Source organism: Cyprinus carpio, chromosome A18 (genome assembly GCF_018340385.1).
Source record: "Cyprinus carpio isolate SPL01 chromosome A18, ASM1834038v1, whole genome shotgun sequence".
NCBI classification, from domain to species: Eukaryota; Metazoa; Chordata; class Actinopteri; order Cypriniformes; family Cyprinidae; genus Cyprinus; species Cyprinus carpio.
Window position 1 is genome coordinate 21,451,281 of NC_056589.1, and position 26,729 is coordinate 21,478,009.

General features: G+C 36.1%; 1 protein-coding gene across 2 annotated transcripts; it reads right to left on the reverse strand.

Annotated features, from left to right (window-relative positions):
* On the reverse strand, positions 1-25,527 carry lrriq1 (leucine-rich repeats and IQ motif containing 1). 2 transcript variants are annotated; one of them, XM_042775394.1, is made up of 28 exons: positions 25,422-25,527; positions 25,139-25,306; positions 24,718-24,826; positions 24,529-24,614; positions 24,184-24,247; positions 23,796-24,004; positions 23,636-23,707; positions 21,985-23,268; positions 21,733-21,884; positions 20,936-21,087; positions 20,274-20,467; positions 19,649-19,776; positions 19,282-19,355; positions 18,495-18,588; positions 15,502-15,672; positions 13,510-13,821; positions 13,074-13,242; positions 12,395-12,514; positions 11,666-11,755; positions 11,123-11,250; positions 10,969-11,025; positions 10,783-10,871; positions 9,330-9,419; positions 4,701-4,815; positions 4,481-4,541; positions 4,096-4,210; positions 1,411-1,540; positions 1-1,184 (listed from the first exon to the last, which is right to left on the reverse strand). In XM_042775394.1, exons 2-28 carry the CDS (start codon positions 25,250-25,252, stop codon positions 1,181-1,183), a joined length of 4,383 nt encoding a protein of 1,460 aa, XP_042631328.1. In that variant the 5' UTR covers positions 25,253-25,306; positions 25,422-25,527; the 3' UTR covers positions 1-1,180. The 2 variants fall into 2 exon arrangements, with proteins under 2 accessions (XP_042631328.1, XP_042631329.1); XM_042775395.1 differs by having other exon boundaries at positions 25,139-25,515.
* Positions 25,528-26,729: the final 1,202 nt, after the last annotated feature.

Consider the following 26,729-nt stretch of genomic DNA (forward strand, 5'->3'; position numbering starts at 1 on the left):
CAACACTGACCAAGCTAATAAATATAGCAAACAATAAGATAAAAACGACAAATTATTTCCATGTTTTTGCTACAAAATTACATTTTATTATGTAGAGAAATCTCCACTCTCTCTCATACAAACGCACACACATATAGTACTGACACACATTCTCACACATGGAAACATACACGTGCACAGAAATTCATTAATCCTAATAATCCTACACACTAGAATGTTTTGAGGACAAAAACCTGACGAATGTCTTGAAATACTTCATCTGAACAATGACGTGAGGTGTGGTGATGCTTTGCATTGTATAGCCGCATCACCACCTCTGGTGTGCATTATTTGCTCATAATTCAACTGCCCATCATCAGTTATTTATTCCTCTCTCTCTCACACACACACACACACACACACACACATATATATATATATACACTTGTAGTTGCAAAGTTACTTATAGTCAGTAAAATGTCTAAGTGTAACAGTATTAAATGTATTTATGTGCACATAATTCAACAAGGTAATACCACAGCAGCCAGCCAGTGTCTCTGGATTAAGTTGGAGACCTATGGCCGTCTGCCCAAACACAATGCCAAAATTCCCACTAACAAGACATCCCTTTTCAAGATTTATTTAAGCATTTCTACAGGCATAAAAATTAGCTCCAAGCTGGTGCCAGGAAATTATTTTCCAACCACTGTTTCTGAACACTCAGCTTTTTGATATCCAAATTAAAATACACAAGGATATCGTTATCTGATACTAAAGAACACTAAAGAAAACGCTTCTAACTCTGATTGCATTGCTTTTTGGACTTGTTTGCCATAGATGCATTTTATGAGAGATTACAAAATAGGTATTTGAAGAAGAAGTGTGTATAAACCAAATAATTTACTGAAAGTAATCTTTGATATATTACTTTCATTTAATGTGCATTGTCTTATTTTTAGCTTTAAGAACAACACAAATTCCCAGTAAAAAGAAAGAAAAAAACTCTAAAGTAAATTAAAACAGGAAAGAGCTGGTTTCTATTGCATGTCATTGTCTGCATATTAAGCATGTCATTTGTAAATGGTTTCCACCCAGTCCATGGCTTGCAGTGCTCATGTTAAATGGAGTGATTCTTGAAAGCAATACGTATCCTGTGACCGCCTGCAGATATTTGGGCTATATCTCATCCATTGCTTCAAATTCATCTGCAGGAGAGGAAGCTGGATTTTAGTAAAAACAGCAGCTGCAAGGAATTTCAGCGGAGATCAAATGTGCATTGTAAGTCTTGTTAAGAGCTTACATCAACAAGACATCCATCACACTCTGAATATATACACACAGTCACAAATACAAAGGGCAAAAACAAAAGAACAAACTGAATCAATATTATCTCAGAGCAACAAACACAAGCTGATGTAGTTATCATTTTACTTGTTCAATTTGGTTCTCTTTTTTCCTCCACCCCAGCCTCCGCTGTGTCGCACTGGGTTGTCCCGGAATGAGATGCGTTCATTTCGGTTCGGAGCTGAATTGACTCTTGTGGGTGATGGCATTTCTGTTTCTGTGAGGATAAAGGTAATTAAAAAAAAAATACAACTTCAATAATGCTAATAAACCTGATATGACTTTGACTGAGATTTATTGAGTTTCCAACAAGCAAAGTTCTTTCAAACACATAGAACAAAGCAAGCTTTTTTCTGTAGTTGATGCATTCCACGTGTAGAACCCACGGATTCGCTCAACAAGAAATCATCCACGGTAAAATAAAACGGCAGGGAAAACTTCATCGATTTGTGAGGCTACTGTGCACCACTCATCTTACTGCACATAATTCCAAAACACAGTATGTTTCTGTATTGAAAAAAATGATCACTCATTTTTATTTCAAACAACAAAAAAAGTATAGAGCCAAGTAACTTTAATACATTTAATACATTATACAAATGTAGTAATTGTTTAGATAACAAATTTTAGTTTTTACTACATTTGTCTTAATTTGTTCACTGCCTTTGCTGATTTAAAGTGGAAAAAAATAGACACATGCCCTTTATGGGTATTAATTGCACTTCAAACCCTAGATGTTTATATTCAAAGAGACACATGTTGTTGCCCGAGTTCTGTGGGCCGATATTTAATAAAACGGCCACACACTCACTTAACCGCTGTGACCAAACAAATTGTTTTTAGCCACTTTGCTCCCATTACCTTTTAAAAAGGGCAAAATATGAGGCACAGGGAGATTTCCTCTACACATAATGAAAGCGTTTATGGCTCCCTAAACTGTTCTTTATGGCTCGGCCCCAGTAAGTAGAGGGTATCTTGTTGCATTAAACCTAAGTAGTATTTATAAAGTCCTTACTGTAATTGAACATAGTACTAAGCATGTCAACTTTGTGCTCATGACCTAATGACTCACGATGATTTAATTCAAATGACAAGAGGCCTATGACGAGCTGGGAAAATTTGTTTTACGTTGGCCGATAAACAGCATAATACACAACACGAATAAAACATTCCTTTCAGAAAATGAGTATTGATATTTGTGGATTATAGAGGAATGGTTTTGTATGTAAACTGTGAAGTGAATTATATGTAAATAAATCTTTCATTTCAGTTCTCTTTGATCTGCAGAATCAGCCTTCATACTGTTAAACTCTCTCCAATGAATCACCCATAAATACCTCTAAGTAAAAGGCATGATTCAGTCCGTCATTCAGACAACCAATCAGTCAGTCAGGCTGTCAGCATCCTCGTGGATTTCATTTTCAAATCATCATCAGAATCCAATTTAGCTTCATTAGGACAGACAGTGAAAAGCCTTCACAGTCTGACGTGACTGTGTTAAATGCGCTGAGCCCTGCTTGTGTCAGTCAGTGGGATCTTTGTCAGGGTGAGTCCTCAGTGGCATAGTGTGTGTGACAAGAGCTCGCACTTAATCAGGGAGCTGTCAGAGGTCTCTCGCTGTCCGTTTCCTGCTGAAAGAGAGATTATTCCTCCCTGTCCACTTATCGAACCTGCCATGTCTGCTAAGGCAATTATACACATACATATAAAAATATATATATTCTAAAGCATACCTTAATTTACCAGAAGCATAAAAAAAAAAAAAATTAAAACGTTTATCATGCATTTAATTTTGGTCAGTCCAATTTTTTTGTAAGGTGGAACAAAATGTCAAATCTGCATTTTTACATATAACAAAAGTGTTTATGTCAAGTGGTTTTCAACTTTGTGAAATCAGATTTGCATGATGTTGCAATGGGTTATCAAGTGAGCCAGATGATGTGTTCAGTCACGTCAGTTTCCATCGTGTGCTTCATGCCACACCCACTGCACTCTGCGTGCAGTATTTGATTTGGCACATGCCCGGCATGATTTAACTTCACATCATTGTGTGAAGTCCGCAGTGTTTTAAAATTCTTCCTTAATTAATCCCATCCCTTAACATTTCATAAAATATTGCTTAAGTAAATCATACAGAGATGATGCTCTGAGTAGAACCTGAAAGCTGGTGCTTAAAAAGAGATAAAATAGAAAAATGTATCCAATAGTGTGCTGTATGTATTCATAACAGCAGTGGAAGTTTGACCGCTTTCAAAAAACATGCTTTTTTTGCTTGTGTGATATTATCAACAGTGCAGGCACAGATGTTTCTAATGTTAATGGGACTTTTGTATACTTTATAACTTTTATTTTATCAGTGAAATATGGTCAATGTTTGGAATAATTAAGATTTTTTAATGTTTGTGAGATGAAGACCTTTATGCTCACCAAGGCTGCATTTATTTGATCAAAAATACAGTAAAAATAGTGATGTTGTGAAATCTTATTAGATTTTAAAATAACTGTTTTCGATTTTAATATATTTAACAATGTGATTTATTTTTGTGATGCAAAGCTGAATTTTCAGCAGCCATTACTCCAGTCTTCAGTGTCATACGATTCTTCAGAAATCAATCAACTTTAAAAAAAACTGTAATTATACCAAACGTTTGACCTGTATATAGAAGAAAAACAGTATGTTTTTTATATATATATATTCGTATTTATATTTATTCTGTTATTTTATTTTGATAGTATGCATTTTAGTGAAATGCCCTTAAGTAAAAGACTCACTTGTGTTTTCAGCTGAGTATCTTCGAGGCGGAGTATGCTTGAGAGGTGGAGAGACACTAGCGGAGTCAGCCCAGAATCTTGCTCCCGAATCTACACCGTCTCTGTCCCCTATGGCCTGAAAAAAACAGATACAATAAAGTATAGCCAAGCACTCACACAAATGAACATGCATAAATTCACTCTCCTATAAACAAGTACTTAAAAGGCTAAAAACAGCAGCAATTGTTTGCACGTTTACAAAGCATTTAATTTGTATGATACACTTTAAATTTAAATTCACAGTTAATTAGCACAGCATCAAACAGTACTTGTGAAAAAGCAAACAGTGCTGCCATGTTAATGTACAGGTTTAAGTATAATAAATAATAAAAATAATAGCTCTTACCACAAGCTGCGCCCTCCCACCATTAAGAATATCCTGGTCAATATCAGGGAGGAAATGATCCCTAAAAAAGTCATTGAATAGATTACCTCTAACACAATTTACACCACAGCAAATTCACCACATGTGAGACCCCACTGATTACCATTATGAACTGTTAATAATTTATCTTCCATCTGTGTATATTTTTCAGAAGCATAGTGTTCAGATCAGTGTGTCTCACCGTCCCGTGCCCGTGGAGTCTGTGTCGGGATGGACTGCTTGTGTGTGGAGCCACTGGTAAGATTGTTTTTCCTCTGCTTTCGGTAATTTGTGAATTTCTTTTGCTGCTTGGTGAACTGCATTTGACATAAAACAAGAAGAAAAGCATCCAAAAGAGTTTTCCATTTCACATCCATTTAAATATTTACAGAAATAAACATTAAATTTCCAAAAGGTATAGTTTTGGACTGTAACTAAGAAGCAGAAGAAACAAGTCTGCGAGGTTGATTGGACATGCAAATGACAGTAGTTTCGGAAACTGTTGTGGTGCATATTTATGCCTACTGAGCAATAAAAGAAAAACCAAATGAGTACGTAGGAAGTAGGGAGAATTATGGACAGTGTCAATACATGTCACCAAAAAGCCCTAATACAAAATAAACATGTTCTTGGTGGAGACTAGCATGAATTGATAACGACTTCTGACGGCAACGTGCTGGAACTAATGAGCCATTTATTTAAGTCATTTTCATGGTTTTGCCAAAAAGTAAAGTGCAGACAAGGTTTATGGGTTACAGTTGTCATGGGTTAATTGAAAATCCACTAAAAATGTCAAGTGATTAACTCCTCCCTAAGGGCTGAACAAGAAAATGGAAAAAAAAAGGCAATCCACATTTATTGCTGCTGAAAAGTCCTGAAGTGAACAGTTTTCCAGCATTAACAGTACATTTGCGGTTTCACCAGATATGATTTTGAAGCTTTTTCATACACTTCAGATTATTAAATGCAATAAACAAATAAACAGAACACATTTAATACAACTATTTGGACCCAAAACATTTGGACACTAATCAAGAACACATAACATGCTTGAATTTCACAGCATTCAATAACAAAATATCCAGCCAAGAGAACAAATCATGCTTTTCTCAAAACTAGCCTAACTTTACTTAGTCATTTTTTAACCAACTGGCCCAAAAGTCATTTTTACTTGAAGATGGTGCTTGTGCTAATTTTCTTTAAAATAAAAGACAACTGTTTTAATGTTGCCTTATGCAATAATATTCATGCATATTAAAGTGTGACTGTGTCAAAATACTTTTTGGGCCACTGTATGTAAAATAATTTTTAGAATAGAATAGAATATTGCTGTTTAAGTACTTAGGCTTGCTTACATGTTCATATAACATTATTTATGTATATAAATAGTTCATTTGTAGCATAAATCTATTTATAGATTTAATATAATTCGATTTCAACGATGATAACAATTTTACCTCATTTCATAAAAAGTAATTCATAAAAAGTATGCATTAGGACAGGTTCATAGTTCAATAAGTATTATTACAGTATTTGCTGAAAAGTTACAAAACTGCAAAACAAACAGGGTAGACATCGTGTGTATATACAGTGAACACAGATTTAAGGGAGTTAACCAGAGATATTGTATGATAGAAACACATGCAGCATCCAGTAGCTGTCAAACTCACTTCCCCACATCTATCCCACCCTCAGGACATTAGGGGGCCCAGGAGTCACGGGTGTTAGAAGGGCTCTTAAGTACATTAGGTCGTATAGTGCTGTTGTGGTGGTGCAGGAGTCAGAGAATCAGCTCTTTCACGGGGGTCAGGATGATAGAACCAAACTGTTGGGGGTGGGTTCAGAAGAGTGATTCAGTGTCCTTTAGGGAATCACTCTGTGCAGGTATGTTCAGAAATTCAATACCAATACTGAGGCACAAAGTCAATCCTGACAAAACCAAGACAACAACTGTCAGTGTCAACTGTCAACAGTGACAGTGATTCAGATATATATATATATATATATATATATATAATCATTTTTATTTTCATATATATATATATATATATACACACACAATATATATAAATGTTTATATTTTTTGTTTTTTAAATATCATAGATTAATGGCTATATATTCTGATATATTTTGATGCTTATATCCCATTATGTCTATCAAAAATGCTTCTACAGATTTTCCAGTTATTTTTGGGTCTGACCTATTAAACTGGAATCTGGTGTCCAAAATGCCTAAATTGTTTCATTGCAATGAAGACACTCCATGCACACACGCATAGGCTATGCACAATACACACTGTGCATGTCGGGGATGCTTGAGTGTGTGTGTTTGTGTGACTATACCCATGGGGCTTTGATTGTTTGGGAGTTCTTCGAGCAGACTCAAAGAGGGAGGTCAGGTCTTTTATCGTGAGGTTCTGTCTCCCACTTTCCTTTACCCTGGGTCAAACCTTCACCTCCAGAGAGCAGACCACAGGCGGTCAACCAGCGGTCAACACATACACACACACACACACACACACACACACACACACATACACATGCCATGGAAAGGTTTGTATGTATGCGTGAAGCTTGTCAATCACATCAATCTCAAGCAATCAAAAAGTTCACTGAAATGGAGGCAATCTGATAAATCTTAATGTGAGATTTTGAGAACCCATAAATCCTTAGTTGCACTGGTTAAGAAAAAAGTTTATTTTAACTATTTAAATTTAAGGACTGATGTTTTAAAAATCATCTCTGATCATTTTAATTAAAGTGCAAAAAAAATTGTATAATCTTTTTTTTTTAGAAAATCTTAATGTGAAATTTTGAGATCCTATAAATCCTTGGTTACAATGGTGCAGAAAAGCAAAAAATGCTTTATTTTTAACTTTTTTTTAATTTAAGAACAGATGTTTAAAAAATCATCTCTGATTATTTTAATTTCTTTTACCAAAGTGCACAAAAAACACACACAAAAAATAATTAATAATTTGGTGAGGAAACTGAAGGAATTTGATCTTAATGTGAAATTTTGAGAACCTATAAATCCTTGGTTGCATTGGTGCAGAATTTTTTTTTTTTTTTAAATGTTTCAAAAGTCCTCTCTGTTTATTTTTTATTTATTTTACTAATGTGAGACAACAGACCAATAATAATTAGTCGTTTTTAAAGTGGATGGCTAGATATCTGACCTAAGTAAGACACTGTATGTCAGTTAAACTCTTTCAACTGATCTAAAGTATTATTTTTCCTCGCAAAGGAATCCACCCAAACCAAAAGCATCATCTACTTGAGAAGTGACACAGTGCCAAGCCCAGCAGATACAGGAGACTGGAAATACAGGACACATGGTGCAAATCAAATACAGGAGCGCAGCAAAAACCTGCAGATTGCAGGTTACAGCATTTGACAAAAAAAAGTGTCAGATGATTGAATTTCTCAAGATTAAAGATGCTGAAACCAATATAAGCAGGGCATCATGAAACTGTGTGTCCTGGCTTTGGGGTTGGGTAAGGCTACCTGCTCTTCCCCTCTGCTGACCTGCGGAAGGCACCAGCAATTCAACCCCAACCCCATCAGGGATGACCCCAAGCCTCAGGCTACAGGCTGGCCGCCGCTCCCCTGCTCTCCCTCAGCAGGGGCTTACATTTCAGCCGAGCGCTCCAAGCCCCCTTCTGGAGGTGATTAGCCCCCCGAAGCTGTGACAGATTCTTTCCGAGATATCCGCCTCACTCGTGTTTATTTTATCCGAGCTCTCTTTTGTGGATGTGCTGGACATGAAGTAACCCACTTGAAAATGGGTATCGGCTTACATACGCCACGGGACTGGCGGAGGAGTCGGAACAACAACAAAAAAAAAAGTAAAGAAAGAAAGCAACCGTCCACATGTAAGGAGGATATATTTCCATTTATTTGCCCTGCTCTTTAATGTGACCCTTCATCTATCCCTTATCTCTTACTCTCGACCCCCCCTCGGTAGCATTCTGCTGAAAGCCCACCCCACTCGGGTGGCACTAGGGCTGCAGACGGCGCCCTTTCTCATTCTGGAAACCCTAAGTGCCCTACCTCCTCTGTACTTAACTCAATTTCACACTTCAGGTCCGCTACAAAGTCTCCTGAAATACAATCATCTTGTTTATTCTCCACCATCCCAAACAACCTAATAGCTAGCTATTTACGATCCCATCATGTGCATTCAATTTGATCAGGCGGTGTGCATGTTTTCGTGTATTACACGCAAGGTAGATTCAAGCGTGTCCCAAATGACTGAATGGATCCAGCCCATGGGGAATAATGAAAATGGATCAGGTCTCTTAGAATTCAGGAAATCATGCAAACTCCATCAATTGTTGTCTTGTATATTAAAATCAATTGAATCAATTGATTTATATGGAGAATCCATTTATATGAAGAATAAATGTATTCGTATGGTGAATCATTTGATCAGTACTGTGTAGTATTCAACTTCATATGGTGAATCATTTTAAAAAATGGATCCATAGGGTTAGTAAACATGATTCATATAGTGATTCAATTTATTCCAATGCTGAAACAATTGCAACAAAGTGCACAATTTATACTACAAATTGCCATAGAATAAATATGCAAATTGAGACACATATTCTTTTAATTTTAGTGTTTCATTTGAGTAGTAAATCAGTTGATTTCTATAGTACAGATTCAGTTGATTCATATGTTGCAACAACAGATTCATAAGTGAATCAACCGATCTGTATAGTGATTCAACTGATTCATATAGTGACTCAAATAATTCACATAAATGTTTTAATTAATACAATGATCCATTTGATGTGTGGTGCATATATGCCGAAATTCAGCCATACCTTTAAAGTTGTCCTTGAATGTAGGACGTGTTTGCCTTTGAGTTTCTGTGGAAACATACTGGTTACTGTGGCGTGGACGTGGATTTGGGTCTAAAACACATAACACAGAGAAAAACACAGCCACAAATGAGCTCATACGAATGCAGGATTCATCGAGGAGACAAGCACAAACAGAAAACTGACAGAAACCAATGCTTCACTTTCCATTACGAGACCAAAATGGCCCATGGAGCAGTGGCTCTGAGATTTTGACACAGGCCCTCATGTCATGGGGCCTTGATTGGATTTGTGGCATTAGAGTCACGCACTCCTGACCTTGATCAAAGCTGGCTTCAGGCCAACCCTGGAGGATCCAGACCAGGTCTAGGACTACCGTGTCTGGGATTCTTCTTATACTCACAGCCCATTGAAATTACGAGCACTGATCTTTTCCTAGCTCCAAGTAATGAAGCTAGTTGTGGGCCCTTGGAGCTCAAAACACGATGGAATATATGGAAGAATGTTTGCAGACAGGCCAATCAAACATGACAAGTCATGGAGCAGGGTGGAGCTGCTTGACATTATGATGTTATGGCAGATTAAGCTTCTCATGGAACCACAAGCTCCATGCTAGTATAACACGACTGCTTACCAAAGACGTAGAGAGGAAAAAAATATAAAAACGCCTTGAAGGCTGGCATAACATTTTAGCAAATGGGCATTGTTTCATTAAATAGATAGCTGACCCAAAAAATGAATACACTGTACAGAACACTACAAAGAACACTGTGGGGTGTTTTTTTTTTTTTTTTAAATAATGCATAGGAAACAGGCTTTTTTTCTTTGTCTCTGTCTGTCAATAAAGACTGATGAATTGATAGTAGCCTTTTTATTGGTAGTGATTTTAAGTAGCTTTGCTGTCTTTCGTTTACTTATACAATACATGGAATCCAGGACAATGGTCCTCAACTTTTTGACTGTAAGACCCCCATTGTCCACAACAATATTCACAGGCCCTTTTCCAGTTGTTTGTAATTTACTGAATAAGTAAATGACTTTTAAATTATTTTTTACTCAAAATTTTAACCTAATAAAATATTGTATACCTTGGCCTAAGTAGATAAATGTACATTCATAAAATGTATAATCTCAGAAATCACCCTTTAAAATTAGTCTACCTCACAGATCCAGGTTTTTCAAGACAATAGGTACCCTGGTTATTAAAAGGGAAAAAACAGCTGTTGAGGGGGTGAATGAAAATAAGAAATATCTATTGCTTTTTAGTTGTTTTATATGATTTTAATGCTTGTTTTTTCTCATTTTGAATCATTTAAGTCATCTTGAGGCTCTCTAAGAAGTTTGCTTGATTGACATGCACTGATCTAGGATCCAATATAGGATCTACTGAATTAAAAGTTGAATGGTTTTAAGTATAACTCATAAGATAGATAAACTGATAGATAGATATGCCTACCAATTAATCTCTTCTGCTGCTGTTTCCTGCCCTTCATTTTATTGGCTCTCTTCAGCATGAGAAGGGCAGTGGACTCATTAGTGATGCCCCTGAAATAGAAAAAATAAAAAAAATATTTTCTAATAAATTTGATTAAAATTGTGGCACTGAAGTGGAAGGAGTGCACAAAGTAGCACAGAAACATACCATTCTTTGAGGATTTTTTCTGATTTCTCAGACAGGGTGTGGGTTTTGATGATTGATCTGGGAATTTGTTAGGAAACCATAGAAAATTCAAGAAAAAATTAGCAAAATGTTAATTTAAGTAATGATCAGCATTAGACATGAAGCCAATGATTACCTGCTACTAAGGTGAGGAGACATGCTTTGCTCCGAGCAGGCTGCACCTTCATTATCTGACCAGGCGTGTTTCGGCTGCAGTGGGAAAACAGACAGGGTCTTTGGAGGCATCGGAAGACAGAGTGGAGACTAAGAAACACAAAGACAGTCAAAGAAAAAATAGCATCAGTATGCAGTTTCTAAAACAAAGACTTGTTTGAAGTGCACTTTCAATTCTTTTTTTTTTAAAATATAGATAGTATTTGTGCTGCTTAGTTATAGAACATCGAAGTGCATTCAACAATCTCTGCCTCTCCACAGCAGCAGCTGCATCACATCACAGTTACACTGCTACCGTGATAGAAAAGGCCAGCTCTCTCTAAAGAAAGAAACCACAGGAGAAAAAGCACTCTGCTGAAAAATGACATCTGCTGACGAGAAGGAAGTTTGAGGCTGCCTAGAAAGTAATTGTGTTTTTGGAGGCAATAAATTCGGCACTTAATCACCCAGAGAGACTCTGATTGTGTCGGCCCACAGACAGAAGGAGGGTCCGTAGGGCTGTTACCTTTGGCAACGGCAGCTGTTCCAAAAATGGCATCATTCTGGCCGGTAAGGCATCGGAATGCAGGGTTCTCCAGTCCTTCTCCAGTGCTTTCTATTCACAACAGGACACAAAACAAAATCAAAGAGCTGAACATGGACTGCGCAATTCCAAAATGACATCTGATCTTTACAGTTGATAAAAGTGCATCTTGATGTTTTCATTATTCCTTCAAAGCAAGTAGCAGATCACATTAAGCTAAAAGCACTGAACTAGTTTCCTGTGTGTGACAAAACACTTGAGAACGTATCTACTCTAAAACAGATTTTTTTTTCCCCTGAAGTCGTGACAGACAGAAATTCGGGAGCCAACACACAAAGAAACTCCAGAATTTTCAGATGTAGACCAATAATACAGAACAATTTAACATGACATCGTAATACACTATAATGAATCGCCTAATAAGCTACACAGATGAGCTCACTTAGTGTAATGCATAGGTTAAGCCAATGTTAAGTTGAGTAAACGTGATGCAAACGGGCAGAAAATAGCAGGTGACATAAGAAAAAGAAACAACATTTTCCTTTCCTTCTTTCCCGCTCGTTGACTGCTCTTTTTCAGTACCTAATCACTGCTGACAGCCAACTGCCTCGTGGCTATGAGCGCTAGTTAAAGGACTGTCAGCGCAATGGCCCAGGCTATCTGTCTGCCGACTTCACCGTAATGGCAGGAGCACCAAGCATCTGCTCATACCTCATCAAAAATGAATTCGTCCATGTCCACCTCTTCTAAGTCCTCATCGCTTTCTGTGATCTGAGCGGCAGCTAGAGCACGGGCCAGATTTTTGCGCAGAACGTAGCCCCTCCACGCAGCCTGCAGGGGCAATACACACAGCCATGAATCACATGCAAGCATAAATATTGTGTGTTATCCCATTAGGAAGATAAAACATGTTAACCTCTGTTTAATTGCCCCGCGGTCTGCAGTTTGAACTTTAGGTGACTTTGGCTTTGTAAGACAAATGTAACACCGGGATGCCTTTAAATCTGAGTATTCCCCGCGGGAAAAAAAAGACTTAACAGATCAGAACACTAGTGCTCCCACTCAAGCGACACGTTGGAATCTGATTAATCATTTTTTTCTTTCGGTTCGAGTCCTTGGAGACTCATTAAACACAAAGAGAGAGAGAAAATATCCCTTAGAAGTGAAAGAAATAGCCTGTTTTCAAAAGCACTACCTACCGACTCAAAACAAGCCCCATTTGGCAGTAATAGGTGTAATGAAGATGATTTAATTTTAGTCAAGTTATTTATTGCATTCATAAAAGGAGGTATGGAAAACATCTTTTCAGTCATATATCAAACAATCCTTGAGCAAAACCAAAGTGAACAGAGATATTATTTTGTGGAAGGGGCTAAAAAATGAGTCTCACCTGAATAACAACAGCAGCACGTTGCCTCTCAGGCCTCCCAATGCAGGTATCTTCTCCCTTGTTGAGATTTGGTTTTGTGTTAGTTTTTTCAATTAAGCCTCGGAGGCCCTCGCATCTCAGCAATACGCATCTCCTCCGCCAGCATCGCTGGATCACCACAGCTGCCGCTCTGAGTGATAGCAGAGAAGACAATTTTATCTGATGACTCACCAAGGTCATGAGAGACTTAATGAATGTCGCTGAACTCAAGCCTGGGATGATTCATCTGCGTTAAAACATCTGGAGAGAGACCCAGCAGGGGTCCAATGTCATCTGAATGATTTATTTTGATTACCTTTAGCTAAAATTAAATGTACCTTGAAAACAATGGAAGATGCTTGCTACAAACAAAAAATAAACACTGTAAAAGTAATAGAAATTTGTTTGAGAGTCATACATTTTAAGGTTCATCGCCTGAACAGGTTCCTTCTCACTTTGTGTCTGCATGCAGTGAGCAGATCGTAGCTCAAGGTCAGATGGTGAAAGTTGAGTCTTTTGTGGATTGTGTCTCTGCCAGTCTGGATTTTGTCCCTGTGATGCTTCAGAATAACCACATGAACTACTGTTAGCAGCTGCCATCAGTGTAGAATCTTCTGTGACACAGCTGTCACCGTATTCATGGGCATAACGCTGGTCCACCGCCAATCTGAACAGGTCTATCTGGTGACCGATGGCAAGAATCTGGACGTCATGTTGTGAGGACGCAGAACTGTGAGAAAAATGCAGGAAAGAAGTACAAATGTCATATATTAGGAGCCTTTCACACAAAATGCATTTTTGGGTTCCACATCACTGCTTGTAAACTTTCTATGTAAACATGCACTGGACAGACATGTTTGGCCATAGTGATTGCGTCTTGTGTCTTGTGTCTTGTGTTCATAAATGGGACCTTATTGTAAAGTCTTCTTGAGGAGAATTTAAACTAGCCTTTACCAGAAAATAAAAATAAGAACATTTCTTGCGGGATGTAAAACTGGCATATAATGAAGTTTTTTCAGGAAATGTCTACAAAGGTGTCTCAATAGCACTTTAATTACTCTATTAGCCGTGGCTAGTTCAGCCCCTCCTGCCCCTGACCCTTGAGCCTGTTTTTGCTGTCAACATCAAAAACCAGCTCTGTCACTATAGAGTCCCTGCTATTCTAATCCTCTGACACGGTTAAGAGGGCATCCGCACCCCTCCAACACACACTTCAATCCAGAATAAAGTCATAAAAAGAGTCTTGCAAGAGTCAAATATAATGTACATTTGTACTGGGAAACAAAACTACTGTCGAAACATGTTGAAATCCGGTGCAAGGACAGATTTATAACAAAATGGCTAATTTGATTACCTCATTAAAAGAAATTAATGTCAAATTGCATATACAGTCAGCAATGAACATTCTGAAAGCCAAACATTATTACAAGTTGTAAAAAGTGTGCCAAGGCAAATTAATACAATCCTAGACCTTACAAAGTTCCCCTACTTACTGCCATCTGAAATTGCTTCAGAGAAAAACTGGGAAAGAGTTTCTTTTTACAGACTGTTTGAAGAACTAATGCAGGTTTTGCAGTAACACAACATGCCTATTTATGATTCAGTGGCATAAATTCCATTTTACTGCCGTGGTTTGATGACATTAAACGAGTTCCTCAGTTCGGTCTGTCACTCTAATCAACACAGGCATTGGTTTACAATTGTAAGGCGGTCAGACGGCAGAGTCTTCACCTCGCCAAAGCTGGGGACTGACACTGGGTCAGGTCAGATGTTAAACGGCTACAGCGGTCCCCACGGGTGTGCAAAAGACCCTTTGTGCAGAACGCACGGCGGAAGGGTTAGGGGGGTATCTCTAAAGTCCTCCAAGCCATAAGAGACCTCAGTTTGAACCACAGGACACACAGTCGTCTGCCAATCATGTTTCATGAAACATGATGAGTGTTCTGTTTTATTTGCTGGTGGTCTGCAGCAGCGTCTGAGGGGGCTTTTGTATTGAAAGAAGTGGATATATAATATATTTTTTATTTTCAGCATGAATAGGCTCAAATAACTTTCTACATTTCTACATACCACAATTTCTACATACCACAAAATTTTTAAAATAAATTGAATGCTCAGTTTAAATTTTATCTGCCATGCCATATATAAAAGAATATTTATTCTTTAAATAATTAATAAATTAAAATAATAAATAATTACAATTTATATTTTTCAGGGCATGGATTTTTCAGATTCATTCCAAAGACTCTCTGCATAAATTAGAATTTGTTTTCATTTACCTATTATTAAAATATGATTAAACTATAAACTAAATATTACATGCATTTTGCATAATATACTACAGGATTTACATTTTGACCAATTGGATCTTTATTAATAATTGTGAGAAAAACTGAAACTGCTCGTCTACCTGATCTCCATCTTTTGCTGCTGGAGAAGTGAATCTCGCTGCTCTTGCTGTGCTTGACAGAGGGCATGAAAACTCCACTGCTGTTCCGGACATTTACAGGACGCTGCGGCAGCAGCAATCTGCTCATTATTCAACTTAATCAAGCCAGGCACTGTCTCCAAAAGCAAGGACCTGAGGGAAAACAGACATTTAAAAGATTTGCCTGGTGGAAAAGTAAAATGAAGTGGCCACACAATGTGCTCAAAGCTCTATGAAATGATTGGTTTAATTGTTAGTGACTGTTTATTTTATAATGTATAACAAAGCTAAAGCTTTAAAGCTAAAGTATTAAGACAAAGGGATATAATTGCAAAAAAATTTTTTTAACAAAGTTTATGCATAAAAATAATCTAGATTAAATATAAAGAGGCAAGGTCGGGGGGGGGCAATCAGTTTATTTTTCATAATTATACTTTAAATAGCTTCTTTTGCAAAACAATTAGCAGTTCAGAGCAATATGTAAGGTTAGCGCATTGACTGTCCACTGCAATCATAAAAAAGTAACAGGTAAATTTAATTCCAGCCCCTCCCTCTTTCAGTCTCCATGGGCTTTCTATTGGAGAATATTTACATTGAGCAGATGAAATCAGTTAGGAAACATGGATAAAACGTTTAATGAGTTTGACATTCTAGACCCAAGAGAATCAACAGAGCGTCTGTGCATTGACTAAGAGGTTTAGTCAGAGTCTGCCTTTCTCAATGATGACGCTCGGCTTGGATTAGAAGTGAAAAAGGGTTTGCTGGCCTGATTCCAGAGATGTGACAGCCATGCAAGTGAGCCCAAGTTGCTTTTTTTGGTCTGTGTTTTAATTTGCAAAAGCGTATGAGAAAACACAGGTGTAGCCTAGTTTTTGCTGAACCCTGCTGAGAGAAATAAAATTAAAGAACCAAGGGTTGATTAATGAGTGATATTTTCAGTAACAATGAAATTACTTAATAATTATTGTAGTCGCTTATTTTACTTCATAATTTTTTTTAATTATTAAAAAAATTTTTTTTATATAAATCGAGCTCTTTGTTTTTGCATCATAATTAATACTTTTACTGATATAAAATATTTAAGAAAAATAAATAACTTTTACTACATTTTCTTCATTATTATTTTTACTTTAAATATAGTAGAGTATTTGTTCAAAAATAGTTTTTTCAGTTGTGGTATATATATATATATATATATATATATATATATATATATATAGCCTATATATACTTGAATATTTTATATATATATATATATATATATATATATATATATATATATATATATTCAGTTAATAGTTAAAATATTCAATTAATTGTTGATGCTCTTTTATGGAAATATTATCTTGGATAGAATTTGCAAACACTCCATTTTATTTACCATCAAGTACATAAAAAACAATTTTTGAACAAATATTTTACTGTCTTTAAAGTAAAAATAATAATAAAGAAAATGTAGTAAATGTTACATATTTTAGTAAATTTTCTTTATTATTATTATTATTTTTACTTTAAAGACTAAAATATTTGTTCAAAAATAGTTTTTCAGTTGTGGTATATATATATATATATATATATATATATATACACAAATAAAATAAAGGGTTGGCAAATTATATCCAAGATGATATTTCCATAAAAGAGGATCAAAGAGGATCTCTAAAAGCCAAAACATCTCTAAAAGCAAAAAACTGCTTCACATTTACAAAGCAGGCATGGTCATATGATACACTTTTTGGCCATGTTGTGTCCAGCCGCCAGGTTCCTATCGCTACCAAAAAACTGACTCTATTCTTCACTCATGATAACTTCCCTGTAAACAAAGAAACTTACAGGAGTTTGATTAATCTAGCTAAAGTCAGCTCTCCCAGACTCTAAACGCTCGTGCGCTGTGTACTTCTTTGAAATATCCTTCGGTGCTTTAATTTAGGCTGTGTTATCACTGGAGAGGGATGAAAGGGCCAGCGGAGAGCGAGAAAAACACTAGGTCTAATTCCGTTGTTGGCATTGAGGGTTAGACAAAGTTCAGCGGAATACTGAGCCTAGCTCGAATGAACTTCCTATCCATCATTACAGAATTAAACAGTTGTAAAGACACAACAGATATATTTCACCTTAGACTTCTCCTTGGAAGCCAAATGCAAAATGTGGAAAATAAAGTTTAAAAAATAACTAACAAAATAAACAGCTAAAAAAATATCACATTCAATTTTATAAGAAGTCAATTTAGTAAGAACTTTCTGTCAGGAAAATAAATGTGTTGCCAACATTAAAGTTTTTAGGTCTTCTGAACTATAAACTCATAACAGTCAACAAATCTCTTTGGTATGTATGTTGTTATTTTTTTCCATTTTGACTGAATGAACTGGATTGCTTCTTGAGAAATCCAACATGCTTCTATACTTTACTGATCTTCCTTTTGTGTCTCTCACACATTTTTTTCTACCACATAAGAACATATAATTTGCTCATTAAAAACTTTGGCACTTTAGGAGCACATTTGTTTTAAAAATATTCCCCCACTGAGCAAATATTTTCAGAATTACGAGCACTTAAATCCACGTGCGTACAGATGTCACTGGGTAATCCAATAGCGGACACAGATACAATGGCTGGTGCAGTGATATGGGCCGGAAGCTCAGCGGTAAAGAGGAATGTTTATTCTACTTTAAACGCCTGGTGCACTTCCAGCCAATGTCCCCGTTCACATTAGTTTCACATTCTCGGACAATTATGAAATGCTTAGTGACTTTTGCTAGAATGTATACATGACAGCTTCTGCCCAATCCAAGATAAATCCCTTCATTATAAAAGGAGAAACCACATTTCTTTTATATACTAATTTTCACTTTCAACAACAAATATACTCCAGAATTTAGCTTAGCAGTTGCAAGAGCCAATACTGAGAAAATAACTAACTTAACTGTCACTCCTAATGTAAAAGGCCCTAAACTGGGTCCTTGGGTCACACCTACCTCCAGTTGCTTTCCTGTTGTAGTGGGTTACCAGTCAGGTTAAGTTCTTGAAGACTGGTGCATTCCTGAAGATTCAGACAAACGTTCTGCAAATCTAAAAGAGAGTCAGAACAGAGACACTTAGAGACACTTTGTAGTTTACGCTACGAATGTTATCCAAATGTTAGCCATTCTGGGCTTAATTTGAAGAAACACAAATACTATGTTTAAATATTTCTATGAATTAGTATACACACAAAAAAAAACATTCTCAATGGTACTTAAAGGAACAGCTCACTAAAAAAATGAAAATTATGTCATTATTGGCTTATTTCATTCGTGTCATTCAAAACTTGGTTGTTTATATTTTTTCAGTTGAACACAAAAATAGAATTTTGAAAAATATGTATGATTCTTAAAAAAATGACATGCAGAATCTATGCAGCTCTGTTGCATATAACAACAATATATAGTGTCCATTTGACTTGCACTATATTCTAAGTCGTCTGAAGTTTAATAATGGTTACGTGTGATGAAAGGAAAATGGAACTGGAAAAATTTTGAAAAAAATAACAGCATACAGATTAAACGGGAGTAAATTACTGAAATTATTTTTGAGTAAACTATCCCTTTAAGGATAAATTATATGAGTTATGGAGATATCAGAAGAATTTTAAAGAATTGTTTGTTTGTCACAAAAGTTATCAACCATATTCAAGAATAAAGACCCTTTCAAATAGCAGCTGAAAAAAAAGAAAGAAAAAAAAAAATCACAGTCAAGTCGACCCACCACACTTCATAAGCTCACCTAACAGACAGTTGTGACTGGCATCCAACGTCTTCAGAGACACCAAATCCAAGAGTGGAATTAAATGAGTTACACTGAGGGGAAAGTGAACCCTCATTTTAAAAAATAAAACATCTTAGCACTGTGTAAGTTGAAGGTTTTATATTACATTTTACATAAGAAAATATTTTATTTAAACAAATAAATGACTTTACCTTAGTAGAAGTAAAGTAGAATTTAAATGTAAGACAGTGTTAAGTATAAAAAAACAAATTGGAAGAGACTCAAAACATTGTGAGCTGCCAGCCTTGCCATCACCTACAGTATGATGCCCTAGGTAGGCAGCTCACTAGGTTTTGAGACATAGCCCTTCTCCATTTAGGCCTACCTGTTATGGGCCACAGAGAGGTTTTGGAGCAAAGGCAGCCAGTAGGATTCCAGATCATGAACAGAAGATATAAGATTGTCATCCAGGTAAAGGTCCCTCAGAAGAACATGGTTCTGCAGGACAGGCAGCTATGCCATAGGACGGAAACAAAAAACAACATCAATTCCCTTTCCTCACACAGAGTCATTCCTTCTGTTCCAACCATGAATGTCCCATGAGCTGAAATGGGTGGAAACTCATGCATTATCACAAACATGACTAATATCCAAATGCAATAGCAATAATTCAATTAAAGTGATGGCAGGCCAGGATTGCAGACTAACAGATGAGCTTTTTTTTATATGGGTATCATGTAATGAACACTGTCAAGTTACGCATTTCCTGGACACTGGGATGGAAATATGTTCCTAAATAAACAATACAAAAGTGGTGAAACATCTTTGATTTCAGTTGGGCTAATTGGGCTAGTTCTAATAGAATAAGAACATAAAACAGTTCTCAAATACTGACAAAACATCAAAGTAATGGAAAATTGTGATTATTCAATATGATCTTGAGATTGCTAAAGACGTGATAAATCATGATCCCATCTTTTAACTTGTTTCTTTGGTTGTGTAAGATTTACCTCAGTCAGACTGTTTCCTCTGAGGTCCAGTGTGTTGAGCAGAGCACAATTCTCCAAACCCTCAATGTGGCTTAGGTGGTTGTATGAACAGTCCAGATGGAGAAGGGTATAAATTTCATTCAATCCTCTTGTGCTGAGCAGCTGGTTATGGTCCACTGATAATCGCAGAAGCATTTTCAGGGGTCCTAAACCACCTAAGAAAGCAAAGATATATAATTTAGACAATGCTGGTGTAGAAGGAGTGTATGAGGATAATTCTAAGCCATTGTGACAATATCTAATACCAGCCAAAGGATAATCTAATATAAAAAGGCAGCACTGGCAGGACATCATCTAACACTGACAGCAAATACCTTTAAACTGCATTTATCCTATTCTTTATGATACATTTATTCATATTTATTCAATATTATGCCATTTTCTTAGAAATGAGGGACATTATGACATATTTTAAGAGCAGGGTGAGGGCAAAAGGCCATTTGAAGACACCAAACTGGAACAATCGTGCCCTCTACTGGACAATGCTAAGCATTAGATACTAGTGTGTCACGCTTAAGATCTAGATATCTTCAGCTGACCAACATCAGCATCTCTTTCTTTAGTGCTTTGAATGAAAAATAAATGAAACAAAGTAAATGAACACTTCTAGTGAAGATACTTACTGATGCGAGAGATGTTGTTGTGTGAAAGCTGTAGAATTTGCAGATTTTCGGCTCCATCAAGACCATGGATAGTCATCAGTTGGTTCCTGCCCAGCATGAGGACTTGAAGGTTGGCCAGACCTCCACAATCCATATAAGTAATTGAGTTCTCTAATGTGAGAAACAATGGTGTATATATATACTACAGTTCAAAAGTGCAGGGTCTGTAAGAATTTCTACTTTTATTTTTTTATTTTTTAAGAAATTATTACTTTTATTTAGCAAGGATCCATTAAAATGATCAAAAGTGACAGTACAGACTTTCATAATGTTAAAAATTATTTCTATTTTAAATAAATTCTGATCTTTTGAATGTTCTATTCACCAAAGAATCCTTGGAACCAATGTATCACAGTTTCCACAAAATTATTAAGCAGCAAAAAACTGTTTTCAACATTGATAATAAGAAGAACCAAATCAGTATATAAAAATGATTTCTGAAGGATCATGTGATACTGAAGACTGGAATAAAGGCTGCTTAAAATTCAGCTTTGCCATTTCAGGAATATGTTATATTTAAAAATATATAAAAAATGTAATAATATAAATGTAATAATTTCACAATATTACTAATTTACTGAAGTTTTGATCAAATAAATGCAGCCTTGGTAAGTATAAGAGACTTCTTTCAAAAACATTTTTTTTTTTATCCAAAATTTTTAACAGTAGTGTATACTGTATAGCATAATTGAGTGATCATTTTACTAGAAAGTTTGAAAATAATGCAGTCTGCATTGGATAGTTTGTTATTTCTTACTTGTACATCAATACATCTGATCTGAGTGCACTGGTTCAATCCATCCAAGGTTGTGAGGCCACAACGTCTAAGGGTCAAAGTCTGCAGTTTGTTACACTCGGACAGTGTGGACAGGCTGCAGCCTGGCAGGTCTTCCAATGTGACTGTTGTAACCTGATTTTTTACAGCACAGTTACAATAAAGTCAGCATGAACACATAAGACACATGTCACAGCCAAGAAACGGGCTTTCAAGTTTCAAGTTCAATTTCTACCTGTTTGAGAGAGCTCCAAGCTCCTGTTTTGAGAATAGTGTCCACAGTCAAAGGGGGTAAACTGGGGACTCTTCTTTTTCTTGGGCCTCTTTTTTGGGACTGCTGTTGTGCAGAAGACCCCTTCCTTTTATTCTGCAGTGATAGTTTGGACCAGGGAGTGCAGTTCATCATCCAGGCCAGTCGCTTCTGCTCTGTGCTGTCAGGCAGACATATTGAAATTGATTTTTGACTTTTTGGTTTATGGTCTTCAAGCTCAATAGCTGTAGTATTTTGATGCCCCCTAGTGTCCATCTCAGGCGTTACAACAGCCAAATCAGAAACCTGTACAGCCAAGTCTGTTTTAACAACTGCTTTAACTCTTAGATGATCTGCAACACTTGAGGAACCCACTGGACTAATACCAAGGTCACTGGAGAGACCTTGATGTACATTTATGTGGGACTCTGTAGTGGTTTTGGTAACTTTAAGGCTTTTTCTTGACTGTGAGCGATTTACCCGAGAGTCAAGCTCTCCACTGATTTCAACAGTTTTTTCTTCTTTATGGCTCTTTATTCTGTCTTTATCACTTTCTTTTTGTTGTTCTGTGTCATCAGATCTTTCTGTGTCTTCTGTATCTTTGCTTTTAGTTTTGTCCTGTTTTTTCATTGTATTCCTGTCATCCTCCAATGTGTTTTCCATTTTCTTCCCTTGCCTTATTCTTTCATTCTCTATTTCCCCCCTTTCCTCCTCTCTTTTACATTCATCCTTCACCTGACTACTCCTTTCCACTATTTTTCTTTCCTTTTCTTTGTTCTTCTTGCCTACATCCTCTTCCTGTCTCCTGTAATCATCTTTTACACTTGCAATGTTGTTCTGCATTTCCTTCTTCTGAATTTTCTTCCTCTTCTCATCTTCCTCCTCTTTCCTCTTCTGCTGTTCAAGTCTTTGCTCTTTCTCCAGACGATGGCGCTCTTGTTCTTTAGCTCTTTCATAATCTGCTCTGCGTCTCTCCATCTCCTCCCTCTGAGTGCGCTCTTCTTCCTCGATCCTCTTTCTCTCCTCTTCTCTCTCCTTCTTCATCTTCTCCCATTTCCTCTTCTCCTCCTCATGTCTCCTCTCTTCTTCTTTCTTTCTCCTAAGCTCTATTTTGCTCCAGCGGCGCACTAATGTTCCTCTGAGAGCAGCTTGAATCTTTGTTGCTGCTGTGCATTGAAGTTTCTGGGTTTTCCTTCTTTCCTCCTCCTGAGCCTTCTCAAAAGCCTGTTTCTCCTCCTCCATCTGCTCCTCAAGTTTCCTTATTAAGTTCTGAAATTTTAACCAAAAAACTTTGACTAGTACACTTATTTCAGCAGACATTTATGAGGAGATATAGGAGTATACAGGAGTATAATTTTATAGGAGTATATGGGAGTATAAGGTTAAAATCAAATTTAACTTTTATATAATAAAATAATTTCACTTATACTTGCATATACATTATTTACACATATATACACAAGGGGAAAAATGTTTTTTTTTACATAATACACCAACATATTGACAAATATTTAATTTTACACAATTTTATATATATATATATATATATATATATATATATATATATATATATATATACTTTTGCCTCATGTAATTAAAGCACATCCTCAACAATCCGAGGCATATTTAAAGTCACCTGCTGTTTATCCAGCTCCAGTTGAAGATCTTCTGTGTGATGAACTTCGTTTTTCACTCCAACATTTTGAACCTGTTATGAATTTCGATTTTGTTATTTAATCATCTTTTCTTCTCATTTTAATTTAATTTTTCTAAAAAAGTGTTAAAGACAGTCTTACCCAAGTGGCCTCCTCTATCATCTTTAACTCCTCCTGAAACTTTATCAGTCCTCTCCTCCTCCTCTCTTCTTCTTCTCTTTCTGAGTTCAAATGCAGTTCTCTTTCTACCTCCTGTGCTGCTAATTTCTGCTCCTCTTCCTCTCTCAGTCGTTTCTCTAATTCTCTCCACTCAAGACTAAGTTGCAGGTCACTTTCAGTGTCTATATCATCTAAAAACAGAGGAAAGTTATAATTCTGTGAATATAAAGAGGCTAATAAGCAATCTATGCAAAACCATTGCAGAATTGGTTTGTATGTTTTTTTTTTTTTTTTGCATATTTAATGTTTTTACTAGTGTTAATAAACTTAAAATACAGGCCCATCTAACCACATAATTACAAAAATATACCTTCCATGCCTGGCATATTTGGAATCTCCCACTGGGCATTCTGTGGCTCAATGTCAGAGATAACCTGACAAAAAAAAAAAATACACCATCTGAGAAATATGCTGCATGTCTGAGGGTAAATAAGGGTAATTTACAGCCTTTCATTTAAGAGAGAATTCAAAGTCTAATTCATATTGACTGAACACAAACCAAACTAGGATACATAACAGATCATTTGATACTATGATGGACAAACTGAATAAAAAGTTAAGTTAAGGACAAAACACAGACACTTCTCCTTTCCTCTGTTATGCCTCAGATGGAATACCATTTCCATTTAACTGCAAACAAATAACCACGACTCACTCGCTCTTTCCACTTCATGGGGTTGTCTATGAAATCTGAAGCTGGTTCATTGCAATCAAGGTGAGACAGGTTCTGGCTTGAGAAGTCTATGAGCAAAGAGAAAAGGGGAAAATGCAATGCCTCTAATAAACATATTAGGTAATTTTAATTAAGACTTTCAATCAGTTCTATTTTAAAATGCTTTCTTACCCTTTTCTTCAACATCTTCAAGGATTAATTGTTCAAAGGTATTCATTCGATTTCTTGAAGCTTCAACATATGTGAGTACTGAGTCAGGCAGCTCATCTTCTGCATGCAGTTTTGTGAAAATAGACGTGCTTGTTAATGCTGTACAGACAGGTATTGAGTAAGCATACCTTTTTGATGAACTACATGATTTATGTCATCATATGTCATAAAAGTGAGATAGATCATCATATTCAATGTAAATATTGTTTGATTTTTCTTCACCATTCAAGATTCAAGAAATTCAAAAAACGTTGGTTTTACTTACAATTTACAAATAAAGTGGGTTTAAATATAATGTTGAAAAGCTGACTGAATTTAAAATAAGTAACGTAACGTTAGATGTTTAAGAAATTAATGACAAATAAACAAAATATCCACTTACATTTCCATCCAAAACAGTGAAGTTGTCATCGTCTGATTCTGAATCATTTTCAGAAGGATGTATGTTTAATTTCGTCAGCTCCTCATCTATTGCCTGTTCGATGTCATCCATCATTATTAGTCCGGGAACAGATCTTAGTTACCAACGCCTTGGGAAAACGATGGCTAGCTATTTGTGAGCGAACCAACAGAGGTAAAAATGAAACTATATCAATGTCATTGCAACGGTATATAAATACTAATAATGACGACAGAAAATAATCTCATGAGTATTTAATAAACACTTCGTCTTTCTGACTCTGCCTTTATTGGATGCAAAGCGCCTGCTTCTCTGTTCACCTCATGTTTGTACATTCGCGTCCACCGTAGTTGCTATGGAAACAAAACTGTACAGAGTGGCTTGAGGGACAAACTTCATGAAAAACCCTTGTGCTGCGCGAGGTTAAATATTTGCGTCTTTCAAATTTCAAAATCAATTTACGATTACATTTTTAATGTAAATACATACATGCATACATACATACATGCCTAAATGTATAGAACTAAATCGTAAACAAAATGTTTCAAAATACACATTTTAAAAACTGTTTTAAAAAATTTTTTTTTGTTTATTTGTTTGCTTTTACTGTATCACAACTGTTTGAATTATTATCTGGGCAGTTAGTTCCAGCACACATTATCTTTTTAATATTTGTCGCCCCCTAGCGCCAACATAGTTAATTAAAAGCAGTCCCTAATGTGGCGAGGTGCATTAGTACAGTACAAACTACATGAAACCATACCAAGTAACGTTAGCCTATTAAATTGAAAAATAGTGTTTTGCGGTTGGCAACTATTTGAACAGTATTACCATACATCAGGCACACACGGATTTCAAAAGGAGGCTGACATTAATAATTTGATGCACTAGTAGAATAATTTCTCTTCTCTCAACAAAACACAGTATTCTGTCATTATTTTGGCTAGACTGCTGTAATTTGTACTTCTCACTGCAAAAAGTCGTGATTTTAATTTACATTTATTCATTTGGCATGCAGTCTTTTTAATCCAAAGTATTCAACTACATATTTTATTCCCTGAGACCATATGAGACCATATTTGATCTTCAGTTTCTCTCAGTGGCTGCTGGAGTCTGCTTTTGAAGTCATTGAAGTTGAGGGAAAAAGAAACTCAATGAATAAAAGGTGGCTTTGGCTTTGCTATCTGTGACTGTGGATTCTTTGAGTTACTATTATAAATCACATAAAATTACTGGTAAAAACACATGGCATTTATTGATCTCAACCCTCTAGTTTGTGATCTTAAAAAAGAGATGAAGTCCTTTTGTGTTGGCCATGCATAGTACAATGGCCAATATAAGTAATATATCATTTGTCAGCCACCTGTAGCTATTCTCACCAAAGAATACATATTTTTATCTAAACACAATCGTGATAATACTCAGTGAATAGTCTTTAAACTCACATGCAGCTTGATCCACCCAGTGGCACATCAACTTCAATGTTACAGTGTCATATTAACATCCATTTTAATAAGTTTAGGAAAAATTACCCATATTTCTCAGTTGTGTGAATCAGGGTTATTATAGTTGA

What these genes read in the sequence shown, in the direction of transcription:
- lrriq1 (XM_042775394.1), bottom strand. Translation starts at nt 25,252, where the DNA reads ATGATGGATGACATCGAACAGGCAATAGATGAGGAGCTGACGAAATTA. An exon ending in TGGAGCTGGATAAACAGCAG is followed by an intron (nt 23,269 to 23,635) that starts GTGACTTTAAAT and finishes TTAAAATTTCAG; the next exon opens with AACTTAATAAGGAAACTTGA. An exon ending in ATTCAAGGACAACTTTAAAG is followed by an intron (nt 4,816 to 9,329) that starts GTATGGCTGAAT and finishes TGTCAAATGCAG; the next exon opens with TTCACCAAGCAGCAAAAGAA.